The sequence below is a fragment of the Otolemur garnettii genome, unplaced genomic scaffold, assembly GCF_000181295.1.
Source record: "Otolemur garnettii isolate 467f Iridium unplaced genomic scaffold, OtoGar3 scaffold00002, whole genome shotgun sequence".
In the NCBI taxonomy this organism is placed as follows: domain Eukaryota; kingdom Metazoa; phylum Chordata; class Mammalia; order Primates; family Galagidae; genus Otolemur; species Otolemur garnettii.
The window spans coordinates 45,148,535-45,171,670 of NW_003852397.1; the positions used below are offsets into that span (position 1 = coordinate 45,148,535).

The following is a 23,136-nucleotide window of genomic DNA, read 5'->3' on the forward strand; positions in this document are numbered from 1 at the left end:
TCCTTGTTGGCAGAGGTCAGCCTTTTTTCTATTAAGGCCTTCAACTGAATGGATGAGACCCACACATTATGGATGAAAGTTTGATTCACTCATGTTGACTGATTCAAATATTAATTTCATCCAAAAATACTTTTACAAAAATACTCAGAGTAATATTTGACAGGATATCTTTACCCTTTGGCCCAGCAAAATTCACCCCAAAATTAACCATTACAAGTCCACTCCTTGTTAACTTGATACCCATACACATCTCGCTAATCAATATTTAATCTCCAAATAAAGACAATAATAACATCATACTTCTGTCTGACATGATGCAACTATCTTGCATATAACCAGAAACATACTAACCCTTTCCCCAGGAAAGGATGCAAAGGCCTTGGGTAATGTTTGCTGTGTTTCAAGATATCCCATAACTTAACTGCTATGTTGTAAAGTTAACAATACTTAAATACTATAAGATAAAGATAATACATCTTACATTGCAAGTTAAGAAGATAAGAGAAGGAGAAAAATGAAGATACCTGCTTTATACTCACACACTTTCATATGAAAGAAATATTCAAGACAACTGTAATCCTCATTTCTGTAACTGCTCATGTGGTCATAATTGATATTTATAACCACCTTTTGAAGCTATCTATTCTGTATTCCCTTTATACCCTCGGTAAGTACCTCAGTGGGGTGATCAAAACCTTCATTCTTGAATGATGCAGACCATTAGTAGTCCTGCCTGTATTGAGTTGTTGTCATTGTAACTTTATTTTATTTTTATTAAATCATAAAGAGTAGATCATGTATATATTAATGCATTTATGGGGTACAATGTGCTGATTTCATATACAATTTGGAATATATTTGGTTAATATATCCCTCACCTCATTTACTTAATTATTGTGTTAAGACATTTATACTCTATACTTAGTAGATCCGACGTGTACCCTTGCAATATGCACCATAAATGTGTTATTATAACTTTAATCATAGGGCATGGTAATATTAAATAAGAGATGCCCTAAGGGATCTCTCCTGTATTCTAGAAGGGTTCTTTCTTCCTCCATTGTGGAGTACCAATCCAATTTCTCCTTGGTAAAAAGGAGATCATCCCAGTGAACACAATTCCCTTCTTGCTAGCTTAGATGAATGATTATATATAGATAATTATACCTCAAATAGAATATTTAGGAGAGAAGACTGGAGTCCAGTGGAGAAATCATGGGAAATCCCTAAGGCACATGGAAAATTCTTTTAAGAATTCAACAAGGCACCACAGGAAAAAAGAAAAGCAAGAAAAAAATCTTAATCCAAATTCAGCAGAAAAAAAATAATAACAGTCACTGCAGAACTAAATAAAATAGAGACCAAAAAGGGGGGAGGGTGAAGGATTCATTCTTCAGAAAGATAAATAAAATTGATAAACTACTGATTTCCATTTGCTTGAAATACTGTTTTCCATCCCTTAGTTCTGAGTCTGAATTTGTACTTCAAGGCTAGTAGTGTTTCCTGGATACAGTACATGGTTGGCTTGTGCTTTTTTTATCCAATCAGCCAGTGTATGCCTCTTCAGTGGGGAATTGATATAATGAGATAGCTCAACATGTATTGAGATAATTGATAAATGTGGTAGAGTTCTATTCATCTTATTTTGTGAAAGTTCATTGCTTAGTTTTATCTTTTGCATTATTGTGGAAGCCAGGTTTTATCCTTTAGCTTCTGGGTATATAGTTTGCTTTTGTGATGGTCAGTTTGTAGAGTAAGTCTAAGTATTTCCTACAGAGCCAGTCTTATTGTGGCAAACTTCCTCAATATTTGCATATCTTGTTGCCAGGATTTTTCTGCTATTTCTTCCTCATGAGTATTTTCTTTTTGTCTGTTTCTTTGCCCTACCTTTTTCTTTCACTTCCTTCTGCTCCTTAAGTACCTCCCTCTGACCTAATGTGTTGAAGTGTCTTTTTGGTAAAGGAATAAAAGGAAGAGAAGAGTGAAGAGGGAGAAGGGATAAAAGATTAAAAAGGAGAATAGAGAAAGAAAAGGGGGGAGGTAATAGGGAAGATTGACCCAAAAAAGAGATGAACAGATAGAGACAGGAGTAATAGTGGTGTACAGTAAGGTACTTTGACCCACACCCACAAATCCCAACCTCTAGAGGGTTGGATTGGATAGGACCCTCAAAATCTAGAGCTCTTTGCCAGCCTGAGCAGACACAGGACTCCTCCTCCACCAAATAGAGAAGAAAAACAAGAATAGTGCAAATCAAAATAAAACAAAAAATAAACCTTAAGGGATAAAATTATGGGAAAAAAAGAATAACGGGTAGAAAGACTAGCAAAAATGAATCCTTTATTATTAAAGAAGGAAACAATGACACATTATAATTAAACGAGAAAAAAAGAAAAAATCTAGGGAGAAAGTTGAAAAAAATTTTAAAAGAAAATATATATATATGTATATACACTTATTTTTATATATGCATATATACATATATGTATGTGTATTGTACTGTATATTGCCTGAGTAATAGGTGATCTTCTGGGGCAGAGGTCCTCAAACTTTTTGAACAGGGGCCAGTTCACTGTCCCTGAGACTGTTGGAGGGCCAGACTGAGAACTCAGGGATGAGTCGAAGGCTAAGCAGGACAGGCAGCAGTGGCAAAAACACCCAACGGGCGAATAAATGTCCTTGGTGGGTGGCATGTGGCCTGTGGGCCGTAGTTTGAGGACACCTGTCTGAGATATAGGATTCTAATCACAACACTGATACAACTGTATAAAATGGAGACTGGAAGCCTCGCCTTGCTGAGGAGACCTCAGTACTGTCTTCCTCTTCCTGACTTCAATACCACAGGTTTGGAAATCTGAAAGCTCTCCTCAGCCCACTTAATAGACATACCTCAACCCTTCCAAACCATGTCCTTGGCTATCCAGTGGCTTTCCTAGGAATGTGTGCGTCACTGAAATCTCCCCAAAAGTGGCTGCCTTGCTTATCAGTTACGCCAGAACAGGCCTTGCACTAGGACCCTGAGAGCCAAACTTGCAAAGCAACCTTACCAAAATGGGTACACCCAGCCTGTAGCCAAACATTGAAAGCCCCACTCTGGCTGGTGTCTCAGTTCTGGCCTCTGAGTGCTGTTCAAAATCACTCATTCGCTTGCTCAAGCTCTCCCAAGGGAACTCAAACAAGTGCCCAGGTCAAAAAAATAAAAACAAAAACAACAACAAAGAAAACACAGTGTAGGCCTTCTCTGTCTGCAAACTGTTGCTGCCACTGCTGCTCCACTGCCCCTGCTTCCACTGCCATGGCAATACTGGCTAGTCTCTGCCCAAACACAAGTACTTACCACTTCTTCACTGCTTTCATCCTACTCTTGGGGTCCTAAAGCGCCATGCTGCCTCCTTATGCCCCCGAAGTGATGTTTCTTGGCAGAGCTCACAGCAGAGGTGCCTGGAGTCTTTTCTCCCCAATCTCACCATGCATGGCTGCAAAGAAGATGTCTCTAGTCTGCCATCTTGCTCCACCTCCCCCCAGTTGTTTTACTTCTTGCAATTCTGCTAAGATCTAAATAAGTAAAGTACTGGAGCAAGTTCAAAATATGTCTTTCCCTAGTATATAAGTATTCTTATTTCTATCATTGTTCTCTGTTGTCTACATTTATTTTTAAGAAATTCATCATTGTAACTATTTGATGAAAAATAATTTTTCAGGTAAAAATATAGAAGGTTAAATGACTTTTCTTAAGTTAGACAAACAATAAAAATTGGTAGATTTTCGGGCAGCGCCTGTAGCTCAGTGTGTAGGGCACCAGCCCCATTTACTGAGGATGGTGGGTTCAAACCCAGCCCTGGCCAAACTGCAACAAAAAAATAGCCAGGCATTTTGGCAGGCACCTGTAGTCCCAGCTACTTGAGAGGCTGAGGCAAGAGAATCGCCTACGCCCAGGAGTTGGAGGTTGCTGTGAGCTGGGAGATGCCAAGGCACTCTACTGAGGGCAAAAAAGTAAGACTCTGTCGTTACAAAAAAAAAAAAAAAAATTGGTAGATTTTGAAATCTTCCTAGACTTCCAGGCTATGGAATTGATAATATATTGGGCTAGTTAGGTGGAAGGACAGTGAAATACTCTATCAACATCTACCAATAAGGATTCATATCTGCTATCTTTAATTATATTGAAGAGAATGACAAAACCATCATTTATGAGAGATGATGGGAAATATTTGGCTAGACGCTCCAGATTGGTATTGAAGGTGATAAAGGGTGTGATGGATGTTAATGATTGACAAATTATTATTATACTATTATTGTGAAGTTAAGGGAGATTACATATGAATTGAAGACATAATAAACACTAAACTTAGCATATACTGCAAAACAGATAAGGTTTAGCAAGACTTAGAGCTAATAATAATTAAATTACACAAATGTGGAGTCACTATTGTTCCATCCTGAGACCAAATCACTGCCACCCCTAATCCCTCACATACCTCCAGACCATCCATTTAAAATACTTAAAGTGGCTGAATAGATTAAAAAAAATAAGATTTAGTGATGTGGGCTAATCTTACTAGAGTTAGATGATATCTTAAATTGGGTTTTGATTTGCCTTTCTCTGATGATTAAGGATGATGAGCATATTTTCATGTGTCTGTAGGCCATACGCCTGTCTTCTTCACAGAATTTTATAATATATGCTGTCTTCAAAAGATTCACTTTAAAGGACATACATAGGCTGAAAGTGAAGGGATGGAAAAATTATTTCAAGCCAAACGAAGCTAAAAGAGAGCAGGGCCATGCTTATATGTATCAAACAAAGTAGACTATAAGTCAAAAACTGTTAAAAGAAATGAGGAATGGCATTATATAATAATACTCAATTTATCAAGAAGATATAACTATGTATATACACACACATACACAAACTCTTAACATCAGAGCACATAAACACAGAAAGCAAATATTGATAGATCTGATGGGAGAAATAGACAGCAATATAACAGTAGGGAACTTTAGTACCCCTCAACAATGGAGAGATCATCAGAAAATGAAGAAACAAACATTGGACTTGAACTATACTTTGGACCAAATAGACCTAACAGATTTAAGTAGTACATTCTATTCAACACAAATAACATTTTCCAGAAGAGATCATGTGTTAAGCCACAAAGCAAGAATAACGAATTTAAGAATATTGAAATCATATCAAGTATGTGTTCTGATCACAGTGTTACGAGACTAGAAATGAATAACAGGAGAGAAGTTGGAGATTCACAAATACGTGGAAATTAGACAACATACTTTTGAAAAAATAGTGGGTCAAAGAAGAAATCAAAAGTGAAATTTTAAAAATATTTTGGAATAAAGAAAAGATAACATACCAAAACTTATGGGATGCAATAAAAACAATCCTAAGCATGAGAGAGAGAGATGTTCATAGCAATAAATGCATGAAAGAAAGTGAAAGATCTCAATAAGCAACCAAACTGAACACCTCATGGAAACAAAAAAAGAACAAAAAACCCAAAGTTAGCGTAAGGAAGGAAAAATAAAAATTAGAGCAGAAATAAAGAAAATAGAGATTAGGAACATAATAGATCAAAATAGCTAAGAATTGGCTTTATGAAAAGAAAAAATTAACAAGCCTTTAGCTAAAAAAAGAAAAAAAAGGAGACTTATAAATAAAATCAGATATGAAATAGGCAACATTATAACTGATATCACAGAAATACAAAATTATTATGAACAGTTATATGACAAAAAATTGGATAACCTAGAAGAAATTGATAAATTCATGTAGTTATGCAACTTACCAAGACTGAATAATAAATATATAGAAAATCTGAAATAGACCGAGGAGATTGAATCATTAATCAGAATCTTCCATCAAAGAGAAGTCTAGGATCTGGTGGCTTCACTGCCCTAAAGTAAGGAACAAGGTAAAAACACATATACTATAACCCTTTCTTTTTCCATAGTAGACATTTTAGCCAGAGCAATTAGGCAAGAAAAAGAAGTAAAAGCCTTCTAAATTAAAGAAGTCTCTTTTTTCAAAAGACATCATCTTATAATATAGAAAAACCTAAAGACTCCATCATAAAACTATTAGAACCAATAAGCAAATTCAGTAAAATTACAAGATACAAAATCAACATATAAAAATCAGTTGCATTTTTGTATATTAACAATGAACTCTTGAAAAATATTAAGCAAACAATTCATTTAAAATACATTAAAAATAATAAATTACCTAGGAATAAAAAAAGATGAAAAAAATTGTGCACTGAAAACTATAATGCCTTAATGAAAAAAAAAGTGGAAGAAACAAATAAATGAAAAGAGATCCAATATTTGTGGATGACAAGAATTAATATTGCCAAGATACATGTACTGTCCAAAGTGATCTACAAATTCAGTGTAGATCCAATAGCATTTTTCAGAGAAAGATAAAAAATTTATATTTTTTGGAACCATAAAAGACTCTAAATAGCCAAAGCAATCTTGATCAAGAAGAACAAAACTAGAGGAGTAAAACTTCTTGATTTGAAATTATGTTACAAAGCTTTAGTAAGCAAAAGAGTGTGGTATGTCATAAAAACAGATGTTATAGACCAATGGACCAGATAGCCCAGAAATAAACCCATGCATTTACAGCCAACAAATTGTTGGCAGAGGCACCATGAAGCAATAGGGAAAGAATAGCTGCTTCAACAAATAGCCTTGGATAAAATGGATACTTACATGGAAAAGAATGAAACTGGACCATTATTTTACACTATACACAAAAGTTAACCTAAAATAGATTAAAGATTTAAATATAAGACTCCAAACTATAAAACTCTTAGAAAAAAACGTATAGGAACCATTGGTTGTCAGTGATTTCTTAATATGTCACCAAAAGCACAGGTGACAAAAATAAATAAATGGGACTGTATCAAATTAAAAATTAATTTATGTCACAAAGGAAACAACAGTGTCAAAGGCAATTTATGGAATAAAAGAAAGTATTTGCAAGCCATATACCTGATAAGGAGTTAATATCCAAAATATACATATATAAGGACTACATACAACTTGATAGCAAAAAATCAAATAAACTGATTTTAGAAATGACTTGAGAAGACATATCTGTGACAAAGACATACTAATGTCCAAAATTATATGAAAAGATACGCACCATCACTAATTATATGAAAAGATGCTCACCATCACTAATCATCAGGAAAATGCAAATCAAAATCACAAGTTGAGATATATATCTCAACACTTGTTAGGATGGCCATTATTTTTTTTAAAAAAATCAGAAAATAGTGTTGATGAGAATATACAGCACAATTGGGATCCTTGTTCCCTGTGAGAATGTAAAATAGTATAGCTGAGCTGCTATGAAAAATTGTACGGACATTCCTCAAAAAATTAGAAATAGAACTATCAGGTGATCCCGCAATCCTACTTCAGGGCATTTTTCCAACAGAATAGAAAATGATCCGGAAGAGGTATTTAATCTCATGTTCATTGCAGCAGTATTCACAATAGCCAAGATGTGGAAACAATCTAAATATCCATCAATAGTGAATGATAAAGAAAATGTGGTGAATATATGCAATGGAGTATTGTTCAGCCATAAAAAGAAGGAAATTCTGTCATTTATGACATAGATAAGCTTAAAGTACCCAATGATATGTGAAATAAGCTAGGCACAAAAAGACAAATACTGCAATCCAATTCTATGTGGAATCTAATAGTCCAACTCATAGAATTAGAAAGTGGAAGGATGATTACCAAAGGTTGGAGAATAAAGAAATGGAGAGATGCTGATAAAAGGGTGCAAGCTTGGCATTTATAAATCACGTAAGTTCTGGAGACCTAATGTACAGCATGTTGACTATATTTAATAATAATATATGCTTGGAATTTGATAAGATAGTAGATTTTAATTACTTTCACCAGAAAGAAACAAGTTAAATACGAGAGGTGATGGATATATTAATTAACTTGATTGTGGTGATTATTTTAAAATGTATGTATATTTAAAACATCAGGCTATATAACTTGATACATACAATTTTTATTTGTCAACTATATCTCAATAAAACTGGGAAAAGAGGGAAAAGGGAAAAAAAGATAAGAAATCACTGTGGAATGATTTAATCAGGACACATTTCAAAGAGTAGATAGTTTAACCAGTCCTTGAAGGAGATGTAGAATTTTAATAAGCAGATCTGTTACAGAAAGTCATCTATTGCTAGGGAACAATATAATCATGAAGATATGAAATGTAAGAAACAGTATAAGTATGAAGGTATGTGACGTGGAGGTACTCAAGGAATAACAAAGATATTAATTGAGTATCCAAAAAGAAAAAAAGAAAGAAAACAGCTGAGGGGCTAGTAATATAGCAAGGGAAGCAGAGCATTATTGAGAAAGATAGGAAAAGCCAGAATGGATAAATCATGAAACAGAGTAGAACAAGTTTTAGAGATCACCCGGACTTATTCTCCTTGCATTACAAATAAGAACACTGAAGCTCTCTGGAGACTATGCAATTAGAAATTTACATAATTGAGATTAGAATTTATACTCTTAACTCCAAGTCCTGATCTTTTTATACTCTCTATAATTTTATGAAATTTTAATCTATGATGTTAAAATTATCTTACCATTTCAAGTTTTCTTTGGAGATAAGCAGGGCACAAATATTCTTTTAATCTTGTTAATACTTTTAATAGAGTACTATGTAAACATTTCTTTTTTAAAATGAAGGTTTGACTGAAAACACATATATTCAGTATTGCAGTGTATAATCAATGTTTACAAAAGATATTATCTAAAAAGTGAAACTAATGAAAATTGAAATTATAATGCCAAAGTACCCCAACTCTGAAGACAGTGATACAGATAATGTTGGTTTTCTGGAACCCAGAAGAGTTACATAATCTGTGATAGTTTGTAGCTAAAATTGGATACACTTCCTTTAACAACAATTTTGGAGAGCAAAAGAATATAACAACTTTGTTTGAAAGAACAATCATTATTTTTCTCATTTACATTACAAATAATAAAAAACGATTTCTATTGTTAAGTAGCCAATTCATCTTCATTCCCATTCTGTATGTATTCACAGTGTCTCATTAAATTCTGATATTGTTAAGAACTCCTCAGGTGTCTTGTAATTTTACCATTTTATATATATCAGTCACAAAATACATATATATAGTAATAAAAACTGAAGCTTTACAAGAATTTATATCAACTGTATTCCATATTAAGCATCTTTGTTATGTTGAACAACAGAACTATGTAATATTTTGATTCAAAAAGAATTGATTCTGTTTTCTAATTTTTTCAACTCTGTAATAACAGAGTTGGAAGTTTATGTGATAGTTCTATTATTTTAATACTTACCCCTGATACTACCCTTAATATCTGATTTAACAAGGTCTAAATTAATCAATGTATCTCCCTTTCTCCAAAATAACAGAATAGTGACCTTCTTGTCCTTTGTATCATTTCGTTCTGGCATGATAGTACTAGTTTGCATTTATAATTCAATATTAGTCAATATTACCACTGCTTTTTACAGTCAGTGTTCACTTAGATTTTTCAATAAATGTGATATATTTCAGTTTCTTTACCACCATTATTTATTGCAGCTTGTATCTCTCTTCTAATGTTAATTTTATTATACCGGATAAATCCCTATTGCTATCTATTAGGGTTACATTTGACTAAACAGCTTTATAGATTATATTATCTAGATTAAACTATTCCTCACAAAATAGTCACTTAAAAAATTTCTACAAAGAAATAGCAATACTTTGACAGAAAATATACAATATAAGTAGCATAAATAAACTGTGAGACATATAAAAGAAAATGGAAATTGATTACTGTCACTCAATTGTCTGGAATTTTCTCAATCCTGAAATCAATGGACTTCTATAAAGGAGAATGCATTCTAAGTTTGTAGCACTGTATCAATGGAAAGCTTATGAAAATCCATTATGATAGTATATTATAAAATGCTAAGGTAATTAAAAGATTACTTTTAAGTGGTAGATAAAGTTTTCATATTTTCTTGGGAAGTTGGGGCTCATGGTGGATAATACTGAAAAGGTAAATTAACGCTAAGAAAATGTCATTATCACTTAATAGTGATACTCATTTTCAATTGAGTCTAACTTAAATTTCTTGGTATTTTAAATTTGACATTTTATATAGGACAATAGAATTTAGAACACAGATTATAAAATGCCTATTCTTTCCAAATCAGATTCTTATTTCTCCTACTACCTCTCATCCAACAGTTTGTTGGTTTCAAAATTACTGCCACACGCAGAAGGTGTAAATTTCCTTGCCAATTAAAGAATTCACCAAATTAAATAAAATTTTATATTTATCTTTTTGCTACATTTGATTCTGTTTTTAGAATTTTTTCACTGTGTGAATAAATTGATCTCTTTGGATACATTCACATGAGTGGGATTAATAGGTCAAAAATTTTGAACTATGTCTATTGAAATATATTGGCAAATTTCTATTAATAAAACAATTTTCAGGGGCTCTGATAAGTCCTATGACATATATCTGTTTCTAAATATGTGATTAACTCAGAATTAAGGGGTTTTTTAAATGGTGCTTACACTTAGAGAGTGTTTTATCTAATTCATTAACATGGTATATCAAAGTCCTTAACAAATAGGCTTTGTATTGCAAAATAAGGTGCCAGTAATTATTTTTATTTTAGTTGTATACATTTATTACAATATAAATCATTATTATTGAAGCTAGAATTAGGAGCTTATTTATATAATTCTAACTTTTCGTTTCTTTTTTTTTTTTTTTTTTTGAGACAGGGTCTCAATTTGCCACCCTAGGTAGAGTGCCATAGCAACCTCCACCTCTTGAGTTTAAGTGATTCTCTTGTCTCAGCCTCCCAAGTAACTGGGATATAGGCATCCGCCACAGCACCTGGCTATTTTTTGCTTATAGTTGTCATTGTTGTTTGGCAGGCCCAGGCTGGATTTGATCCCACCAGCTCCAGTGTACGTGGCTGGCACCCTAGTCTCTAAGCTACAGATGCCAAGCCCTAACATTTCATATGTTTCAAATTTTCATAAAATAGCTCTGAGAAAAATTTAAATTAATAGGGAATAAAAGGCAAAACTATCTAAACAAAAGATTCCTTTAATTTTTTAAAAACATTTAAATGTTCATATGGTAAAATATTTTGTTGTATCTGATTTTTCTGAGAATTGAAAAAAGAAAGGATTGTCAAGTCATGTTGTATATACATACACCGAAGAGGCAGTATAGCCTACTAAGATGACAGAATTTAGAACCAAACTGCTGCATTTACATTTTAACTCTGCCATATACTTGCTTTGGGATTTTAAACAAATAACTTTTCTTAGCTTCAATTTTCTCTGTAAAAATAGGCATAATAAGGTTGTCAGGAAGACTATATATGAACCATATGCATAAAGCACTTAAAATAATACCTGGTGCATAGTCAGTATTTAGTAAGGATTAGCTATCATTATGGCAAAAAAGTATTGAATATCTACCAGATGTGTGCTATGTAATAGGTTAAAGGAATTATAGTTTACTCTTCTTCTACTCCATTGTACTTTTATTATTTTTAATTTTGGAGCATTTTATTCTGAGAAACATTGACATTTCTGCTTTTTTCCTTCATTTATGGGTAGGTGGAAACATAACATGTTCAAAATATATAATCTTTGCAAAATAGAAAGGGGGTGGGCAAATAAGATATCAAAGAAGAATTTCTGGCTTAGCTTGGTGGATCATTCCTGCAATCCTAGCACTCATGGAGGCTAAGGTGAGATGATCCCTTGAGCTCAGCATTTCCAGAAGCAGCCTGAGCAAAAGCAAGACACTGTCTCTATCAGAAATTAAAAAGAAAAAAAAATTAGCTGAGCATTGTGGCGGGCACCTGTAGTCCCAGCTACTAGGGAGACTGATGCAGGAGGATCTCTTAAACCCAGGAGTTTGAGGTTGCTGTGAACTAGGCTGACACCATAGCGCTCTAGACTGGGCAACAGAAGTAAGAATGTCCCTCCCCCCCGCCCCCCCCCAAATAAAGAATTTCTCTGATTTTGATCTAAGTGTTCTGTCCTTATACTCTTAACCTTTTTATTTTCTCTTTCATATTTTCCAGATTAAATGCATTAATGGAAAAAATTGGCTGGTAAGATAATTGAATATTATAGCAGTGGAATGGATTCTTCAGTGGAAAACAACATGTATGTAAACAAAGTGTGGGTTCAATGTGAAAATGAAAGTTGTTTGAAGTGGAGATTGTTGTCAAGTGAGGATGCAGCCAAAGTTGATCACAGTGAATCATGGTACTGCTTCATGAACACTGATCTAAGGTATAATAAGTGCTCTATTTCTGAAGAAGACTTTCCTGAAGTGTCTCAGCTTCATAAAAGTGGATTTAAGATAGTCTATTCACAGCTCCCTCTTGGAAGCCTGGTTTTGGTAAAATTACAGAATTGGCCAAGGTAAGGGTTTTATTATTTTATAATAAACTACTGAAGTAATAGTCTTGCTAGGTAGGTTTATGAATTTTAAAAACCTTTTCAAATAATCAACTTTTTTTCTCTATTTGTCTACTTATTTTTTGATTTCTGATCTCATCATTTTTTATCATGTTTCTTTGAGTTTAATTTATTCTTTTTCTAGTTTCTTAAATTGGAAAGTTAGGTGAACTAATTAATAATCCTTTTTCCCTCTCATAATAAGCAATTAAAGCTGTATATTTCTAAGTCCTATTTTAGGTACATTCTGCAAATTTTGATGTATTGTGTTTTATCATTCACTTTGAAATATTTACCGATTTTCTTTGTGACTTCTTTGAAATGGGCTATTTAGAAGTGTGTTTTTTTTTAGTTTTTGGCCGGGGCTGGATTTCAACCCGCCACCTTTGGCATATGGGGCCGGCACCTTACTCCTTTGAGGCACAGGCACCGCCCTAGAAGTATGTTTTTGAATAACTACACATTTCAGGAGTTTAATGTATTTTATTGAGTTCTAATTTAAATCTCTTACAGTCAGTTTCCCCAAGTCTTGTTTTTTAGCCCACCGTGACACATCGTATGAATGTTTCATGTACATTTGAAAAGTCTGTAATTATTGCCTTCTTTAGATTTATATAAACTTGTTATAATATCTCAGTGATTTCCATTCTAGGTTGATTTTCCTAAGTATGAAGTGTGCACTTTTAGTGTATAAGTTCAAGTTTTCTTTTCAGTTAAGTTTTCTTAAGTTATAGGCCATTAAATTTTTTCTGTTACATTGCTGTGATTTTCCTATTAGAACTCCTATATTACTTATGGTAGCTCTTCTTTGTCTTCGATATTACTTTTTCTTGAATTATTTTCATCTTTTCAGTTCTTTTTGAATTTAAATTTTTTTTCATTTTTTATTTTTCTGTGTTCTTTCCATTTAGACTTTTTAATTGAAATTTTAAAAAAAGATTTTTTAATTATGTCCCTTCCCTTTTCATATATTTTTCTCTAATCACCTAGTTTTTATCTTTGCTATTCTAATTTGTATTTTTTATTACCTACATTATTTTCTTAATTTCTTCTATCTCAACTTGAAATTTCAGATATAATTTTGAACTCTATTAAGGCCATGCCTCTCTAATAGGCTTTTACTTTTTTGTAGAAATGTGATTCATTTTTACCATCATAATTTTAGAGATTCTGCTGTTACTCTTTCTTACTGAGTACTTTCATATGAAATGAGTTCCTGGTTTTTGATAAGGCAAGATGAAGTGAGTCTGTATTTTCTCTGTTATTCCTTCAGGGCTTTCAGGGTCATTCTGTCTTTAAGTTCATGGATTCTTTTTTTGTCATAGTCATTCTGTTATTAAAACAATCTATTGAGCTTTTTTTTTACTTGTTTATTGCATTTTAAGTTCTAAAAATGTTCTTTTCATTTTGGATCTTTTTTAACTGTTTAGCAGCTTTTGCAACTACACCAGAGAAAGTATGGGGGGTGCAGCTCTTTTTTACTGGTAGGTGGGAATAGAAGTCTAGGTTCCTCATTCAGCCTCTATTTATTTCCAGAGGAGGGAAGAGTTCCTCATTACTGCTGGTCAGGAATAAGAGTTCAGGATCTCTGCTTAGAACCCTGGCTGGAAAGGGTAGGGTTACCTTTTTACTGCTCCAAGATGACCTCTTAAATCATCAGGGGAGGATCTTATTAACACATTGGAATGTGATTTAAAGGCCCAGCTTCCCATTAGGTCTCTTCTGCCACTGCCTGGGTGGGATGAATGGGGGTTTAGGGGAAGGGAATACTTCATTACTGCTGAGTAGTTGAAGTCCTAGGTCACTACCTGCCTTTGCTGGTAGAGTTAAATGTGGGGGCTGCCATTTGTTCCATGGTGTTTGTCTGGGATAGAGCAGTTATTGCCTAAAAGTTGTCTATATATTTCTAGGCCACCCCTATCTTTGTCCTTTGGCTAAAAAGAGCAGGTTTCACTGGAGCTTTTGGGTTTTTTTTATTGTACCTATTGGTGTTTCTGAATTGCTAACTTCTTCAGAAAGAAGAAAGATATGAGGCATAAAGAAAGCATAGGAAACTCAGTGTCAGGTCATTCTTCAGGTCTCAAAGTCCCTGGCTGGCATGTCTTCTTCTCTTCAGCTTTCAGAGCTTCTTTATGTTTATTTTATATATAATATTCAGGGTTTTAGGCATATTTAAAGGGAGGAAAACAGAGAAATGATCTTGAAGTACAAGATCTTAAAGGTATAGAATAAATTTATTTTATATTTTTCTCCCTAAATTCATAGCCCCAGATTCCCTTATTCCATTGAAGTATCAAAAGTATGGATTTGTTTTCTGAAATTTCCTAGGTTTTTCCCTCCCTGCTTTTATTTTTTAGATTTTTCCAATTTTAAATTTTAATTTCTTTATTTCCATTAATAGGCTTTATCTTTTAGAGTGGTTTTAGATTTGCAGAAAAATTGAGCAGAAAGTACAGAGTTTCCACATATCCCCTTTCCCTAACACATGGCCCCTCCTACCCAAGGTGCCATCTGCATTTCACAACAGTATGGTACACTTGTTATAATCTATGAACCAATGTTCACTATTCATTATCAACAAAGTTCATAATTTATATCAGAGTTCATTCTTTGTATTTTATATTTTATGTGCTTTGATAAATGTATAATGCCATTTATTCACAGTGGCCTGAAAGTTTTTTGTATTCTACCTATTTAACCCTCTACCTCACCCCGATCTCTGGACAGCCATTGATCTTTTTACTGTCTCCATAGTTTTACCTTTTTTAGAATTCTAAATAGTTGGGACCATGCAGTATGTAGCCTTTCTTACTGTCTTCCTTCACTTAGCGGTATACATTTACATTTCTTCCATGTCTTTTCCTAAACTTGCTAACTCATTTCTTTGTATTACTGAGTAATATTCTCTTGTCTGTATGTAGCAGAAATTTTTATCCATTCACCTACTGGAGAACATCTTGTTTGCTTCCAGTTTTTTGCAATTATGAGTAAAGCTTCTATACACATCCTTGTTTATAGATTCTATATGCACAAAACTTTTGAGTTACTTTGGATAAACATCATGAAGTGCAGTTGCTAGATTATATAGTATGAGTGTGTATGGTTTTATAAGATACTGCCAAACTATCTTTTGAAGTAGCTGTACCATTTTGCATTCACACCAGCAATGAATGAATGGGAGTTCCTGTTGCTTCACATCATTGGTTGCATTTGGTGTTGTGAGTGTTCTGGATATATGTATATTATGATATCTCATTGTTGTTCTAGTGTGCATTTTTTAAAGAGATACTTTGCTGTTAAACTTTTTCATATGTGCATTTGCTATCTGTATTATCTTTGTTACTGAGGCATCTGTTCAGATCTTTTGTCCATTTTTTAATTTGGTTGTTCATTTTTTGGTAGAGTTTTAAAAGGTTTTTGTATATTTTGAATACCAGTCTAATTTTCTCCCAGTCTGGCTTCTCTTCTTATTATTCTCTTGACTGGGACTTTTGTAAGGAAGACATTTGTAATTTCAATGAACTTTAATTTACCAATTGTTTCTTTCATAGTTTGTGTCTTTGGTGTTATATCCCTGTGTTTAATTGTATTTTTTTCTTCTGTTCTTTTTGATCATCTAACTTCAATTTGGATTTTTCTCATAACCATTTCTCATCAGTGTGAGTTTTTTTCTCAAAAGTGTACTTTCTGCTTAGTTTTAAGTGTTGAGAGCGCCTATACTACTATAATACCTTCAAATTTTGTGCAGTCCACTTTGCAGTTTTGGCTACCATTCTCAGTTCAACTTGCTGCACTTCCCAGTGAAAACATGCTGGAGTTGTGAGGTTCTCATTTCTTGCCAGGGTCCTGCCCTCAGGGAAGGGTTCATTTAGACCTGTGGGTCTGGCAGGGAGCGACTGAAGAAATATAAAGTTAGAAACAACAAGAAAGAAAAAGACAAGACACACAAAATAGAATTTTCACAATTTCCCCACAATTTCCACCTGTGGGGTTCTGGCGGTGGCTCCAAGTATCAGTTCTACACAGCTTTTATTGAAGGCTATTTGCTCATTAGCCCAAAGGGTAAGCTAAGGAAAGGAGCAAAGATGCCAGCAGTTTGTCTGAGCGAGCATATCAGCTCCTATTGTTTCTATAACCATTAACTTTAAGGGTCTGAGCAGGTTTGAGAAATCTGGAACCTGAGCTCTGTGTGGGGGCAGCCTCCTGTCTGAGGTCACACACACAGATTCTTAGGGAAGTGTTAATCTCTGCTAGTTCACTGTGGAGTAAAATGCCCCTGATGTTAATCTTCTCTGAAGAATTGGTGGGAGAGAGGAATTTTCCTCTCATTACCACCACAGAGGGTCTTCCTCTGCCATAGCAGATGTAAGCCTTCCTACCCATATTTTAGGGCTCAAGCTGTTCCCTTGATCTCTGCCCCAGCCAAATACAAATCTCCACGATGCGTATTTGCTTTGTCTGTTTACTAGACGGGAAATGGCCTAGTTAATGTACCTTTTTAGGCCTTGTCACAGTATCTCTTGTGGCCATTATTCCTCAGAGTCTTTACAGACCCAACTGGGTAGTGTTAGTAAGCTGGATCCCCTATAGGCCAGAGCTCAAGGAAAAGGAAAAAACTTGTTCAGATAAGAAATTTAGCAGCAGCTGGTTTAAAAGCAAACTAGCTGACTTTCCTTTGTTCCAACTCACTCAGCTTACTTTTTAATTTTTCCCTTTTTTTCTGGGAGTGTTTACCTTTGCCAAGAATGGGGTCTTCGGTCCCCATTCTGCCTGCAATTTCTGATAACCATCACACTTTTGGTTGTCTGCCTCCTCTTACCTCTCTTCTCAAACAGATGCTGCTATTATGTGGGTCATGCCATTATTAGTAGTTTGTACCTGTCTATTCCTATGTTGGTGTTCATATGAGTAGTTTATCACTTAATTTTATCGTAGATGTTGTGTCTTAGGTTTGGTATTGCTATTATTATTGCTTGACCTATATTTATAGGGAAATTTTAGCAGATTCTAAAACTGTATCACCATTGCTGCCTCCAAGAATCCCTTACTATTTTACTTTACATTTGCCAATGTAACATTCTCAAAGCTGGGATATTCTGGCTTACTACCTTGTTTTCATTCATGTTCACTTATTCTATATGAAGAAAGTGAGATGTTGGCTTTCATAGAGAAACTGAGATAGACTTATTCCAACACATAAACACACACACAAAATAGGCCTTTAAGTCAATACTTAAATTCATGTTCTATATCTGTCACTTAGTTTTATAGGCTGAACTGTGTTCCCCTAAAATTCAGATGTTGAAGCCCTGCCCTCAAGCAGCTCAGAATGTAACTACCTTTAGAGATAGAGTCTTTAAAGAAATGATCAAGTTAAAATAAGATCAGTAGGGTGTCCCTTAATCCAATCTAACTGGGATTCTTATAAGAAAAGGAAATTTAGACACACAAAGAAACATCAGGAATACACATGCACAGAGAGAAGCACATGATGACATAATGAGATGACATATCTGTAAGCCAAGGAGAGAGGCTTCAGAAGAAACTAAACCTATCAACACATTGATTTTGGACTTTAATTATCCATAACTGTGAGAAAATAAATTACTGTTCTTTTATTTACCCAGTCTGCTATTTTTTTATGATAGCCCTAGCAAACTAATACATTCACTATCTTTGCACATGTGAGAAATCTCTCAAAATTATGTATCTTTTGTTACTGAGGGTTTTGTAAAACATCAAATGTGATAATGTTTTAAAAATTATATTACCTGTTGACTTCCATGTTATAAACAGAATGGACATTATAAGGAAATAGTTATGTGAGAATAAATATTTTCAAAGACACGAACATGAATATTTATAAGGTTATTTATGAATATATTTGTAATCCTAGATTGTTTTTTATATTTGTGTTCTCTGATGGAAATTCTTGTGGTTTAATAACTCTTATGAAATGGATTTGTTTTTCATCACTATGTCTGAAATCTTATGTTAGAAATTTGCATATGAATTTATTTTGTAGTTTTGTGCAAGTAACTGAGTCTTAGGACTTACAATTCAAAATGAAACATGTTTTATTCCAACCCCTGAATTATTTCTAATTTATGATTAAAAATAACAAAATACTTGAAAAACATAGTTGCATCTACCTTCTTATTAGAGAGTAGAATGGATTTCACTATGTATTCACATATATTTCTCTTTGTGAACTAAGTTGAGCACAGACTTAAGATATAGATTAAGAAGCTTAAGTCTAGAGACCTGAAGCTTGATGGAGGACTAGAGACATTTCCTTACCAACTTCTTTAGTAAGACAGGTAAAAGAGGAAGCCAGCCCCTATGACTAGAAGATTCAACCAAGAAATATCACTAGGGGCACAGTGAAGGAGGAGTCAACAAGGAGGTATAGAGCTGAAGAAGACCAGCACAAAAGGCCAATGCATGGATACAGGCAGAGGTCAGCTGGCCAGGTCTCCTGTAGAGATCTAGGGATAGGAAAGGGCTTTCTTGCAGTTTTTTTGGTGTTAGACTGAACTGCTTGCTGGAACAGTGAGTAAACTCAAAAAGTAGGGTCTGGAGGCCAGGATTGAACACCAGGCAGGAAAGATCTCCCATCAGGTTGGCTACTATCAGGATGCTGCCCTTGTGGGAAGGTCATGCACATGGGAAGAACAATCCATAGGGTTCTAGTACACAGCTGGCTCTGATGCATCTGCTCAGTCTACATAACTATCCTTGGAATGACCCCCTTAGCCTGGGAAGGGTACTTTGTTGGCAGGGGGCACTGTTTGATATTCCTCCTAAGAAATTTTAGGCAAGAACTTTAGGTCCTCAATCCCGCTAGGACTGAATGTTGATGAATCAAACAGCTTGGACTGACTCAAGGAGGTCATAAGCTCATGGTCTAGGGTATCCTTCTACCTTTAGTCTTTGGAAGGGAGATACTGGTAGGTTCCCACTGCTACATACTACTTATTTCCTTCAATATTTACCAAAGGTGGGGTCTTAGTTTTGCCTAGGTTGCTAATAAGCTCCTTAACTTTGAGTAACCTGCCCAAGCCAGTGCCCTGCCAAATATTATTTCACTCTCATTTTCACTCTCTATTTCTCTCTTACTGTCCTTTTCCACTCCCTTTCTTCATTTGTTTCCTTCTTCTCCTTTTTTTCTTTTTATCCTTTACTTTCTCTCTTCTCACTCTTCATTCTTTTCTTACTTTTGGCCTTACCACAGAGCCCATTTTAACACCTGAGCTCTGAGACAAGGTAATTTAAAGAGAAGGAGATAGTGAGAAGGAAAAAGTAGGGGAAAGAAGTGAACAGGAAGAAAACACACATGAGGAGAAACCAAATGAAAAATTCTGGCAACATGAAAAACATAACAGAGCAACTAACCCAAGGGATCATGAGGTAGCTATGATAGAGAACCCCACCTATAAAGAATTAATGGAAATGACAGCAAGGGAATTTAAAATATGGATAACAAAAACAATAAAGTAACAAGAAAGTGGTAAAAACAGAACTATAAAATGGACAAAAGATAAGAAGAATATAGAAAGGATATGGGGAAGCTTAAGGACTTCTTGGAGTCAATCAGGGAACTTAAGGGTGCAATAGAAAGTATCCATAACAGATTCCAGTATAGAAAAGAAAGAATCTCAGACCTAGGGGGATAAAACTCTTGAGCTAACACAGGCAATTAAAGAGGTAGAAAAGAAGAGAGAGAAAGCAGAACATTTGCTCAGAGAATTATGGGACTTCACAAAGCATTGAAACATAGGTATCCCTGAAGGGAAAGAAGAATATCTCAAAGGAATCAAAGCCCTACAGGAGGATATCATAAATGAAAATGTCCCAAGTTTCACTAAAAATTCTGAAGTACTCCTTTTAAAACTATAGTGAGCCTCAGGTCATTTCAACAAAAATACAGCATCTCCAACACACATTGTGATGAACCTGTCCAAACTCAAGACAAAAGAGAAAATTCAGCAAGTAGCCAGGAGTAAGCATCAATTGAACTGCAGAAGTAGATCCATCAGGGTAACAGCAGACTTTTCAGCTGAAACTTTCCAAGCCAGAAAGGAATGGTCATCTAACTTTAACATTCTTAAACAAAACAATTTTAAACTCAGAATGCTATATCCTACTTAACTAAGCTTCAAAATCTATGGAAGGGCCACAGTGAAGCAAAAGGAGACTGTAGGAGTCAATAAGACATCAAAACAATCTTTGATTCTGGTAAAAACAGAACCATAAAATGGACAGAAGATATGAAGAATATAGAAAGGATATCTTTTACTGATATGCAAACATTGAGGAAGTTTCTCACAAGACCAGCTCTACAAGAAATATTGAGACCTATTCTCCACACTGAACATCACAATGGACCACCAGCAAAGTAAATACCCAGAAACTAAAGGATAAAACCTAGCTTCCACGATGGCACAAAGGATAAAAACTTATTTTGTAAACAGAAGTTCACATAGTAAGAGGAAAAGAACTCCACCACACTTATTGATTCTCAGTAAATGTTAATGGCTTGAATTCCCCACTGAAGAGTCACAGGCTGGCCAATGGGATAAAAAGATTGGATAAAAAAACTACAATCCATCCATATGATTTCTTCAGAAAAAACACCTAACCTATAAGGACAAAGCAAGATTCAAGGCAAAAGAATGGAAAACAACATTTCAGGCAAATGAAAACCAGAAAAAAAGGAGAGCTTGTAGTCTATATTCAGATACAAGTAGATTTAAAGCAACTGAAGTTAAAAGAATGATGGTTACTTTATACTGCTCAAGAGAACAAAACATTGAGAACATTTCAATTCCAAATATTTATGCACTCAAATTAAATGGTCTTATGAAATAGATTTTGATTGGTCTGAGCAATATGATATCCTCTAACACCATAATATCAGGGGACTTTAACACTTCTCTGGAAGAACTAGGCAGATCCTCTAAACAGAAACTAAACTGAGATACAATGGACTTAAATGTGACCCTAGAACAAATGGGCCTAATAGACATATAGAACACACCACCTCAAAGCTAATGAATATGTTCTTGTCAGCCTATGGAACATATTGCAAAATAGATCATATCCTAGGACACAATCAAACCTCAACAAAATTGAAAGAATTGAAATTATTTCTTGTATCTTCTCGGACCACAAGGGAGTAAAGGTAGAACTTGACTCCAACAAAAATTGGCATCCCTACACAAAGGAGTAGAAATTAAACAACTTTATGCTGAATGACATCTGAGTTAAAGAAGAGATAAAGGAGGAATTATTAAATTTCTCAAACATAACAACAATAAAGCTGAAAGTTACCAAAACCTGTGGGATACTGCAAAAGCAGTCCTAAAAGGGAAATTATTGCATTAGATGCCTACATCTGAGAAACAGAAGGAGTGCACATCAACAACTTAATAAATCATCTTAAGGAATTGAAAAGGAAGAGTGATCCAATCTCAAATCCAGCAGAGAAAAAAAATAACCAAAATTAAATCAGAAATAAATGAAATTGAAAAGAATCCTTCAGAAAATCAATGAAACGAAAAGATGGTTCTTCAGAAAGATAAATCAAATTGATAAACGTTTGGCCAGGTTAACTATAAAGAGAAAAGTAAAGTCTCTAATACTCTCAATTACAAATGAAAAAGGAGAAATAACAGCAAATACCACAGAGATATAATGGATTATCTCTGATTATTATAAGAAATTCTAAGCCCAAGAATTTGACAATGTGGAGAATATGGACCAATAACTGAAATAATACCATCTCCCTAGACTTAACCATGAAGAAATAGATCTCTTAAACAGATCAAATATCAAGCACTGAGATTGAAGAAATAATAAAAAATCTTCCAACCAAGAAAAGCCCTGGGCCAGATGTCTTTACCCTGGAACTCTATCAAACCTCCAAAGATGGGCTTGTACCTATACTGTATAATCTATTCAAAACATTGAGAAAAAAGGAGCATTCCCTAACATGTTCTAAGAAGAAAACATCACACTGATACCAAAATCAGGAACTACAGACCAATTTCAGTAATGAATATTGACACAAAAATACTCAATAAAATCTTAGCCAGTAAATTACAGCTGCACCTTAAAAATATTATACATAATAGGTTTCATCCCACGGATGCCAGGTTGGTTTAACTTGTGCAAATCCATAAATGTAATTCACCATATCAACAGAAGCAAAAACAAGGAACATATGATCCTTTCAATAGATGCAGAAAAATCATTTGATGAAATTCAGCTTTCTTTTTTAACAAGAACATTTAGGAATATAGGTAGGTGGCACATTTGATTGAAGCCATCTATGACAAACACACAGCTAATATCATACTGAACAGAGTCAAACTGAAAGCTTTTCCAATTTTAGAACAGGAACTAGACAAGGCTGCCCTCTATTGCCACTACTATTCAAAATTATACTGAAAGTTCTAGAGAATGCAATCAGGCAAGAGAAGGATATAAAGGGCATCAAATGGAGGCAGAGGATATCAAACTCTCACTCTTTGCTCACGATATGATCTTATACTTAGAAAACCCCAGAGACTCAACCACAAGA

The 23,136-nt window shown here is 34.4% G+C and overlaps 1 protein-coding gene across 1 annotated transcript in view; it reads left to right on the forward strand.

Annotated features, from left to right (window-relative positions):
• The first annotated feature begins 12,228 nt into the window (after positions 1-12,228).
• The window catches only part of ZCWPW2 (zinc finger CW-type and PWWP domain containing 2), a 104,283-nt gene continuing 93,375 nt past the window's right edge, over positions 12,229-23,136 (forward strand). Inside the window, exon 1 of the mRNA XM_012804838.1 lies at positions 12,229-12,515. Coding sequence (XP_012660292.1) covers positions 12,229-12,515 — 287 coding nt within the window. The remainder of the gene's footprint in view (positions 12,516-23,136) is intronic.